The sequence below is a fragment of the Desmodus rotundus genome, chromosome 3 (assembly GCF_022682495.2).
Source record: "Desmodus rotundus isolate HL8 chromosome 3, HLdesRot8A.1, whole genome shotgun sequence".
Taxonomy (NCBI): domain Eukaryota; kingdom Metazoa; phylum Chordata; class Mammalia; order Chiroptera; family Phyllostomidae; genus Desmodus; species Desmodus rotundus.
In genome coordinates, this window is record NC_071389.1 from 85,658,338 (window position 1) to 85,669,819 (window position 11,482).

Below are 11,482 nucleotides of genomic sequence, written 5' to 3' on the forward strand. Positions count from 1 at the left end.
TTTATTCCTTACCATCTAGTCTTAATGGCTGTCAGTTCTACCCAAGGGTACCTCATATACACCTTCTCACCTGTCGTTATTGCTGTCCATCTGGAAAATGATTGTAGTTTTCCCAATTGTTCTACCTGTCTTGAAGCTTGCCCCTTATGGATTTATTCCTACCCTACTGCTTGAGTGAATTTTCACCTCTTAAAACACCTCAGTGGCAAAATTCACTCTCCTTAGCATGAATCTTAACACCTCCAGGATCGGGGCCTCTGCATGCTTATCCTTTTGTTTTGCCACTACCCGTGAAACACATAGCTTATGCTTTCACCAGCCTCAGTTACCTACAGTTCCTCATCCACACTGTGCTGTGTCTATGCCTTCCCGTGTCATGTTCTGCTGCCTAATTTTTTTTTTAAAACCTGCTTGGTAAACTCCTCATCTTTTGAGACCTAGCTTAGTCATTCCCATGAAACCTTTTTTTCAGTACATTCAGAAAGAGCTGATCTTTTCCCTTTTCTTACCTGTCTAACTGGCACATACTTTTTATTGAACTTAATTCCTACTCTCCCTACCAGGCTGGGAGTTCTTTCAGAGCAGGCCCATGTCTTATTTAGTATTATGTGCACAGTGCTTTTCTAATAGCGGGCTCTCAAATGATATCCTCTCTCTCCTAGGCCACTGGTGATCAGGAATAAGTAAGGCTTATTGGTTAACAATTTTGTTCATCTTATTATGTTTAGTTCGTAGGTTTAAAGGTAGCTATGATTTAGTCTCTTATAAAAATGAAATATTTGCTTAGTAATCCCTTTTGATTTATATAACATGATATAACGCTTTTTTACAAATTAATTGTTTATTAGCTATCAGATATCATATTCTTTAACTCCTTTCTGGTATTAAATAAATTTTGACATGTCTTATCAATCCCTGTGACTTAAATACATTAGACAGCCTCAAAATCTGAACACGAATAATTTTCTTTTAGAGAGGATAAACTGAGTATTAGCAGGAAATATTTCTCAACAAGCTAATCTTTGATATTCCCGTGAGATAGAATGAATTGTGGGGAGTTGAGATAGCCAGGATAAGGACATGAGACAGTTTCTGAATTTCTTCTGTGACTTTAGTATTCTGTTTGAAATGAGTTCTCTGGTCATCAACCGATTACATACATCCAAAGTTAATTTTAGACCTGACTGGTGTAGCTCAGTGGGTTGGGCAGTATTCTGCCAACCGAAAGGTCACAGGTTTGATTTCCTGTCAGGGCACGTGCCTGGGTTGCAGGTGTGCAAGAAGCAGCCGATCAGTGTTTCTCTTGGACAGCATTGATGTTTCTCTCCCGTTCTCCCTCCTTTCCCCTCTCTCTACAAATAAATGAATAAAATCTTTTTTTAAAAGGTTAATTTTAAAGCGGAATGCCAAACTGCAGTTTTTAAAAAAATCCATTTTGTTTTCTCCATCTCAATTTTGTCCCTTAGATTTAATGATGCATTTTCCATGTTTACTCTTAAAAAACTCACTGTTTAGTTCTAAATGCATGTTTTAATTTGTTCTGGTTTATATCTGATGTGGGTATACTACTAATGAATTATTATTTTAAAGCTCTTCTATTAAAATGTCCATCATTTATGATAGTTTTTTCACCCCTTTCATTTCAGGGATGGGGAAAGACATCATAGTCATAAAAGAAGAAAGCAAAAAGTATAAATGAAGTATTTGTGCCAGTATGAATTGGGCTGATGCCATGATAACCAGGATGCTGATAAGTTCATTATAATTGCGTTGAGTAGGAGAATGTGTTTATATGAATTGTTTAGTGTTCAGATCAGTATTTTTCAGTTAGTGCTTATGTCTCAAACCATGAATACCCTATTATGCCCCATAACTTTGTTTTCCTTATATTCTAATAGATGATTGCTTCCTATTACTCATTTTATTTTTTCTTTCTTGATAATTTAGCAAAAAATTCTTTAATTAAAGTCAATACTTGAATTATATAAATAATACATGACTGCATTCTCATTGTAAAAAACTAAACCTTACAGACCTGACCGGTGAGGCTCAGCTGGCTGAGTGTTGTCCCGAAAAGCGAAAAGTCACCAGTTTGATTCCCAGTCAAGTCACACACCTGGGTTGCAGGCCAGTCCCTTGTTGGGGCATGTATGAGAGACTACCAAATGGTGTTTCTTTCCCTCTTTCTCCCTCCCTTACCCTCTCTCTAAAAATGAATAAATAAAATCTTTAAAAAAATTAAACCTTACAGAGAAGGCTAAAGTCCCCTTGGAACACCCTCTGCAATCTCTATGGACACCCCAGTGGTAACTACTATTTACCACTACACTGGTGACTTGCAATAGGGAAAAGCAACCTAAATATCTGTTAGGAGCGGGGAAGGCCTGGCTACATAAAATACACTATAGTCATATAACAGATTACTATATTGGATATAACAGAAATAAATTTACTTTTATCTACATTAACATGGATAGATTTCAGAAACATAATGTTAAGTGACAATAGCAAGTTGTAGAAAGATGTGTACAAGTTATATCTTTGTTCAAAACAATACTATATACTATATGTTTTCAGTGGCTGTATATGTAGTAAATATATTTTTAAAGGTTCAAAAGAACCCATGCCAAGTGCACAACAGAGATTTGGTGGGGGACAGTATAATTGGGATAGATTAGGGGTGGCAGTAAGGATTGGGAGGGTCCAAGGAAACTTTAGTTTTGTCCATAATACATTAATTTTTAAAAAATAAGGTATTCATGTTTTACTTGTTAAATTGTCATTTTCTTTTTTAAAATGTCTTAAAAATACTGTCATTTTGTTTTTTTGTAAATTAAATGTATTGAGGTACTGTTTACATAAACCAAAATGCATCTCTTTTAAGTGTACATTTCATTGACCAACTTATACTGCCTATGTAACTATCACCTCAATGAAAGTAGTGAACATTTGCATCATCCCCAAAAGTTCCCTTAAACCCTTTTCCACAATCTATTTCTCTACCCCCAGCTGCAGGCAACCCCTGATCTGCTTTTTGTTCCTGTTGATGAGATACATCTTTTCTAGAATTCATATAAATGGAATAGTACAATATATACTCTGCCTTCCTCCACTCCACATATTTTTGAGATCGACGCGTGTTGTTGTGTCAGTAGTCTGTTCCTTTTCATTGCTTGTAGTGTGTTTTGTCATATGGTAGACCATTCAGCGAAACTTTGGCATTAAATGTTAGGCATCTCATATCTGAATAGCAATATCTTGAATATTGGAAACCTAGCTTAAAAATCCCAAACTGGGTTTCAAATAGAAATGAAACCTTAATTTTTTCACTATGCAACTGACAAAGACAGAAAGGTTGACTTAATTTAGATCAGATTGCCTATTAGGCTTCAGATACAGAAAACAGCTGTCAGATTTATACGTTGGAAACAGGTCACTTGCCAATATGAAATCCTGCCACTGCCATTGTACTTAATTTCTAAATATCTAAAATTCAGATTTAAAATTCTTAAAAACAAGGACTTTGGAGTTCCTACAATGTTGAAGTATATGAAGTTGCGGCTTTTGTAGGTTAAAATGATTTGAATGATCAACAGTTTCACGTCGTATAACTTAATTTACAATTTTGTTTTTTATTATGATTTTAATGATTTCACTAACTGGAAGAAACGAAAGAGTAAAATTAAAAGGCATACTTCGGTTTTTAGTAGAAGAGAAATCAGTGGAAAGAGGGAGTATAATAGTCGGATTAGGGAAAAATAGGATAGTATGGAAAAAGATGATCTAAAATGTAACCAGAGTTCTTTAAAGTCCAAAAGTATAGTAACTACTACAAACTAACTAATAAAATGTAGAATTAGATCGTAAGAGGTATTTGTTTGATCCTTGAATGTATTAATTTTTCATGCTTAGCAATTTATGTTTTGGACTCCATCAATATAACCCTCATGCCTAGCATATAATAGTTGTTAATTTGTTATTTTAAATTTTGACAAGAGCTTTTGCAGACCCTTGTCACCTAATATCTAAGTATTTATTCATAAAGTGCTGATATTTATAATTACTATATAACTGCTATCCATCTTACCCATCCACTAAGTATCTAGCTCAGATGATATCTTCTGACCTACATTTCTGATTTTCTGACTGTATATTTTCCCTCTTGAACTCTTTTAAAAGCACTAAGGATAGTTAGAATTTACTGAGCACTTACTATGTGGCAGACTCTGTTCTGAGCTTTTCTTATTGTAAAATATATGTGAAATTTAACATTTTCACCATTTTTAAGTGTATATAGTGCAGTGGCATTAAGTACCTTCATATTAGCTAGTAGCTAATTAGATAGTAGCTGCTGCTACTGTCCATCTTCAGAATGCTTTTATCTTCCCCAACTGCAGCTCTGTAACTATTAAACAACTCTGTTTACTCCTCCTAGCCCCTGTAACCACCATGCTACTATCTGTCTATGAATTTGACTATTTTAAGTACCGCACACAAGTGAAATTAGAGTATTTTTTTTTGCCTGACTTCTTTTCCTTGGCATAGTGTTTCCAACGTGCATTCATGTTGTAGCATGTGTCAGAATTTTTTTTAAAGCTAAATAATATTTTATTGTATATATTTGTGTGTATATATATATCTCTCTCACATTTGTGTATCTATTCATCCATGGGTGAAACTTGTGTTGCTTCCACTTTTTGGTAATCGTGAATAATGCTGCCGTGAACATGGGTGTAAAACGTCAGTTTGGCTCCCTGCTTTCAGTTCTTGTGAGTGAATACCATATTTTGCCGTGTATAATGTGTACTTTTGTGCTCAAATTTTTGAGGGAAAAGTAAGAATGTGCATTAAATATTGGTAGTACTAATTCTCTCTCTATATAAATGTTTTTAATTCTTTTATTTTTGCTTATGCATTACAAGTGTAACTCTAGAAAGCAATAACGATATCCATGTGCAAAATAATACCCTGGAATATAATAATCTGTTTTGTTTCTGAATATAAAAATTAAACCAAAAGATTTTTTTCCTGAAAGTTCAGGCCCAAAACATGGGTGCGCATTATACATGGCAAAATACAGTACCCAGAAGTGTAATTTCTGGGTCATAAGATAAATCAGTTTAACATTTTGAGAAGCCACCATACCGTTTTCCACAGTGTTTGTATATGTTACACCTCTGGCAGCAATGCACCTGGGGCCCAGTTCCTCCACATCCTTTGCAACACTTGTTATTTTCTGGTGTTATTTTGTTTTTTGATAATAGCCATCCTAATGTGTGTGAAGTGGTATCTTATTGTGATTTTGATGAGCTCTTTATATTAAACTTACTTTATTCTCATAAAACACCATTCTGAGGTGTAAATACTAACTATTATCACCATTTTAAAAATGAGGAAGCTAAGGCTCATGAGTTAAGTCACTTGCTCTACTTCTTGAAGAAAGTGGCGGATCTCAAATTCCAATCCAGGCAGTCTTGCTCCAGGGTTTACTTTCAGTTTTCCCCCCTTACATTATACTTACGTCCTGGTGCTTATGTGTAAGTTTTATCTCCAACTAGGTTTTTTAATTTTTTGAGTGTAAAATACATGATGATTGGCTTTGAATTCCCAAAGTGCTTAGTATAATTCTTAAATGATGGAGATGACAAATGTTTATGGATGAGGAAATTCAGGCAGAGAGATGCTTAGTTATTTCCCCAACATACAAACAACCAACAAAGATTAGAATTAGAGTCCCTTCTCTCACTGCTGTGTACACCACGTTATTAACTGTGAACCCTTTTAAGTGTTCTGACATGGTAGTATGTGTCATTTCATAGCAGTCTCTTCATATCCATCAGAGTTCTCTGAACTCCTTTATAAAATCCAAAAATATTGAACATCTTATCACCTCCTATTTTGTTAAACTCAAATAGATCCATAAATAAACTTGCATTGTATCTTGATACCATTTAGTTATGCACCAAAGTTCATTGCATTGATCAACTTTATATATCAAGATTTCACATGAAGACATGAAAATATCTCACAGCACCTCCTAAAATTAAGACTGTTGGACAGTTAAAATGCTGGATTCCTGGATGAATCTCAGTCTACATAAGAAAGTTGGAATCAGCTAAGGAACAACTCAGACCTGGTTTATCTTCCTGTCCACTGCATCCCATCTCCTGCTCATCCTGAGGAAGAGGGTGTGGGTGTGGTTTCAATCTACCCTTGGAAAACTGCTCACTGAAGTTCAAGAGAGGAGGCATTTGTAAGCAAAAGAAATTAAGGGAGCTTCTCAGATATTTAAGCTAACGTTGGTGCTTAAATCGACAGACTAAGGCAGCTGCTGTGCAGAGCCCAGGGCACTGATTACATTCAGTAAGAAACTGGACTCGTTGTTCAGTTTTACATTAGATCAATGATCTCCAAGTACTTGCTACTTTGGATTGAGGCTGATGGGATAATCTCAAACCTTTTAGTGAAAGTTGTTATCAAATGGTAAATTTGAGATAAAATATTTTAAATTAGCATTGAAAAATATTTTTTAAAGCTAAATAATATCACCTATGTATTCTATAGTACAGCAATATTAATACTATAAAATTATGCATAGGGTCTACTGAGGGTACATTTTTTCTTTTTTTAATGTCTAGTGAGTTTATAAAGGTCAAAGAGGTCTGCTGTAAAGCTTTGTTAAATTCTAAGAGTAGAAAAATAAAGTCCATTCATAGTCGAGTATGTTTATGTGGCCAGTTTCTTTTTGTGTATCCTGCTTTTGAGACACTACACTTAAGCCAGCAGGCATGTTACTTATTAAACAAAAGCTCTTTTAAACCACACTAGTTTTATTATGGTAGTGATTGAACTTCCTACTCTGGTAACAGATTTGGGAGTTTGGTGTTATAGAAAGTCCTCACGGCTTCTGGATACTTTGATGGGGACCAGTCGTGTTTAGTGCCCCTTTTCGGAAAATAAAAAATATATTTTGTCAGAATTAAAAAGCTGCAAACTGGATTCATCTTTATGAGCAAGCTGAGTCACTTTCCCATTCAAAAGACAAGGCCACCTAAGAGAAAAGATGATGCCTGAAGAGAGAATGTAAACTCATTTTATTTTTAATCCTTTGGTTAATAATACAAGGCAGTAGCCACTTCCAGTTTAAAGAGTTGCTATATATACCACCTGGGCGATATTGAGTTAGGAAAGGCTGCAGACTCGGGGAGCTCAGCCTTACAAGGATCACCCCTTGTGGCACCAATTAAGGGTTTTGGAAATGGGTTGAGTGCTATATGTTAAGTTAATTTTCCACAATCATGGGGCTTCAAGCCACGATTCCTCTTGTAGACTGCGAAAAGCAATGGAGCTCTTAGGAATATATAGAGAGATGAGGCATGAGCCTGGGCTTTATTTGGTATTACACTGTTTAATACAAACAAAACACTTTAAGTAATAAAATTTTCACACATTGGAAGGAATAGTCTTGATGAAAGGGGGCAGTGAGACGGATGAGTCATAGATACAATGCAGTTATGCCTGTTCACTGTGACCGTGAGCAAGTTCTTGATCTCTCCATACCTCCTAATCCTCATCTGTAGTTTGAGAATAACAGTGCAGCCTCAAAGGGTTGAGGTGAGATTTAGAGGTAATGAGTGTGAGTTGCTACTCACAATGTCTGATAGAAGGTAAGTGCTAAATACCTGCCATTTTAACTTGTAACACACTTGTAAGCTCTTTTTCCTATGCTTCCGATGTTTCCCTTTGCTGAAGGATCAGCCTAGCAACCTCCCCTTGCACCCACAGAATTCTCTCACACTGTATTAGAAAACATTATCAAAAACTCCAAAGTATTGTATAGGGGGTGATGCAGACTCTGGCCAGCAGGGTCTGTATGTTGTGGCTGCAATGAACAAAAGGTAGCAAAGGAGAAGGGATGGCAACTGAGCTGGATGCTGTGCCCTGGAGAGGCAGAAGGAAGGAAGTTTTTTTCCTGTTATAGGACATGAATGTGGACAACCCATTTGAAAAACAAACGGCAATAACAGCCCCACTTCCCAAAGAACATTGTTACAAGTGTGAATAGTTTATTTAATTTTTTGGAGAAAAAGTTAAATTTGAAGCCAAGGAGGCAAAATTATGCCTTTGTGGAATAATGGTTTTATCAAGAACAGATACATTTTCCATAATTTTTTGCCAGGTTAGAACTTGACTGTATGCACAAGGCAAGTTATTCTGTGAGGTTTGTGAAAAAAAGAGTCTGTCCCTTTAGATAGTTCCTTTTATTGGAGGTGCTAATTATAAAAATTAAGGGGGATGTTGGCAAGCGAGGGGGCTGTGGGTGTGGTGGCAGGGGATATGTAGAAACTTTCCATACCTTTGCTCAATTTGGCTGTGAACCTAAAACTGTTCTAAAAAATGAAATCTATAAAAAAAAAATCATTGGCAAAAGTGGCTTTGATTGATGGGAGGAATTGAGGTTTAGGATTTAAAAAAAAATCTAGGAGATGAGAGGCTTCTGGGTAATATGTAAATATAAATGGAATAATTTGCCATGCTTTTCTGGCTCCAACCTGTTTTTTTTTTTTTTTTTTTAAATGAAATCACCATTTAAAAGTTAAAATGGAGAAATAAGTCTAAATTTCAGAGCACTGGGCCTTCTGAACTGGGAGGAGTTGGTGAGCTGGATTCTCTGATGAAGGGAATGGCTGCTCCCAGGCCCCTACCTGTGGGGCCTGTGGCCCAGCCAGACTGGTGGTGGTGGTGGTGGTGGTGGTGGTGGTAATAATACCAATAGCAACAATCAATAATGACTGTCACTCACTGGGCATTTATTCTGAGTACAATGAACCTGACATGCATTGTTTCACTTTAACCCAACACACCCTGTGAGGCAGGAGCTATCATTCCCATTTTACAGATGAGGAAATGAATACTTAAAGAGTTCCAGCAATTATCCTGGGACTGCACAGCTGTTAGGTCTCAGGAAAGTGATCCAACACCCCTGAGGATCTGCTTTTGGAACCGCTGCTTCTAACTCCCCTGCACTTACTGCTTCCCTGTTGCAATCACCTGAAAGGGAGCCCTTGCTTTTTTTCATTCCAGAGTCAAAGTAGGTTGTGATCTAAGGGGACAGGCCCAGGGAGACGGGCTCAGGGGTCAGGAAGAGCTTCCGGCTGAGGCGCCCCTGTTAATGCAGGTGGGCCAGGTGCAGCTGATTGGAAAAGTTCCCTGCTCAAAGCCATATACTCAGATGCCTCCACCTCTTCCGAATTCCTACCTTCCTCACATGATCTTCAAGAAAATAAATGGTTTGCAGGTGTGCAGTTGATTCACACACCTTTAAAAATAGTATGTGTGGAAATAGGCACTTATCATACTCCACTTTTTGTGACCGTTTTTCAAAGCCTTTCCCATTTGGAACTTAACCTTCTCTGGGCATCCTGTGAGGGGTATGGCAAATCCTGCCACACAAGGAAGAGATGGTTTACAAAATGGCACTAGAACCCACTAGAATGTCAGCTCCAAAGGGGAAGGAATTTTGTTTTATTTGTCAGTGTAACTACAGAATCTAAAACATGTAAGATGTGTTGAATAAATGTGTTTAATGATGATGATGAAGAGGATGATGATAAATAATGTGTATTTAACTCTTTAAAGTACTAGTTCATCTAATATAGTACTTGAGCAGGAGTGAAAACTCCCCCCCCCCTCATTAATGGGAGGGGGTGAGAAAAATGAGTCTCAGGAAGTTAAGACGGTTATGTTAACTCAGCTAAATAGGAGTAGGAATAGACCTGAGCTCAGCTCTTCCAATTCCTACCCCAAGCTCTTCCTTACCGTTATCAGTCTTATAGGAATGTCTTCTAGCGATAGTGGGTATGCTTTTATCACAGTGATTTCTACTTTGGATCTACCAGCTTTGGGGTTCATAGGAAACCTGGTCACTTTCTGTTGTCGGTTTTGACTATGGTGAACTACACAGGTGGTGATGGGAGCTACTGCCACTGCAGAATGACAGCTGGCCATACTCCTGTCTCTGTGAACAGAATAATGCCCCACTGCACTGATTCTAACATGCACATCGTTCTGTCTCATTTTAATATCACTAAAATATGAATGGGTTATGATTATTATTGACCATAATAGAAGTTGGGAGAACCAAGATGGCGGCATAGGTAGACACACTGCGCCTCCTCGCACAACCAGAACTGACAGAAAATTGAACGGCAAGGAAGTCTGACACCAAGTAGATAAAAAAGAAACATACATCAAGACCGGTAGGAGGGGCGGAGACGGGCACCTGGGTGGAGAGGACTCACGTGGCTGTGGTGGGACCGAGACTGGCGGAGTGTGGGACGGAAGGGGCAGGCAGTGTGACCACACACAGACCCTGCGGCCCCACATTCGCGCACAGATATACCGCTCGGGGGGGGGGGGGGAATAAAGCCTCAAACCTCTGATTGAAAACGCCCATGGGGGTTGGGGTGGCAGCAGGAGAAACTCCCAGCCTCACAGAAGAGGTTGTTGGAGAGACCCACAGGGGCCTAGAGTGTGCACAAGCCCACCCACTCGGGAGCAAGCACCAGAGGGGCTCAATTTGATTGTGGGTAGCTGAGGGAGTGGCTGAAATCTGGAGGAGAGTGGAGCGGGCGCCGTTGCTCCCTCTCGGCCCCTCCCCTACATACAGCATCACAGCACAGCGACCGGCGTTACCCCAGTGAACACCTAAGGCTCTGCCCCTTTAAGTAACAGATGTGCTAAGACAAAAAAAAAAAAAAATGGCCCAAATGACAGAACACTTCAAAGCTCCAGAAAAAATACAACTAAGCGACGAAGAGATAGCCAACCTATCGGATGCCGAGTTCAAAACACTGGTTATTAAGATGCTCACAGAATTGGTTGAATTTGTTCGAAAACAAGATGAAAAAATGAAGCCTATGCTAAGAGAAACAAAGGAAAATGTACAGGGAACCAATAGTGATGCGAAGGAAACTGGGACTCAAGTCAATGGTGTGGACCAGAAGGAAGAAAGAAACATCCAACCAGAGAAGAATGAAGAAACAAGAATTCAAAAAAATGAGTAGAGGCTTAGGAACCTCCAGGACATCTTGAAACGTTCCAACATCCGAATCATAGGGGTGCCAGAAGGAGAAGAGGAAGAACAAAAAATTGAAAACTTATTTGAACAAATAATGAAGGAGAACTTCCCCAGTCTGGCAAAGGAAATAGACTTCCGGGAAGTCCAGGAAGCTCAGAGAGTCCCAAAGAAGCTGGACCCAAGGAGGAACACACCAAGGCACATCATAATTACATTACCCAAGATTACACAGAAGGAGAGAATCTTAGAAGCAGCAAGAGAAAAGGAGACAGTTACCTACAAAGGGGTTCCCATGAGACTGTCAGCTGATTTCTCAAAAGAGACCTTACAGGCAAGAAGGGACTGGCAAGAAGTATTCCAAGTCATGAAAGGCAAGGGCCTACATCCAAGATTACTGTATCC

At 38.3% G+C, this 11,482-nt stretch overlaps 1 protein-coding gene across 1 annotated transcript in view; it reads left to right on the plus strand.

The window, feature by feature from the left end:
• Positions 1 to 5,945, plus strand: part of SNRNP48 (small nuclear ribonucleoprotein U11/U12 subunit 48) — a 29,791-nt gene extending 23,846 nt beyond the window's left edge. Inside the window, exon 9 of the mRNA XM_024552296.3 lies at positions 1,647 to 5,945. Within this exon, the coding sequence (XP_024408064.1) occupies positions 1,647 to 1,695 (49 nt within the window). The 3' untranslated portion in view covers positions 1,696 to 5,945. The remainder of the gene's footprint in view (positions 1 to 1,646) is intronic.
• The last annotated feature ends 5,537 nt before the right edge of the window (positions 5,946 to 11,482 follow it).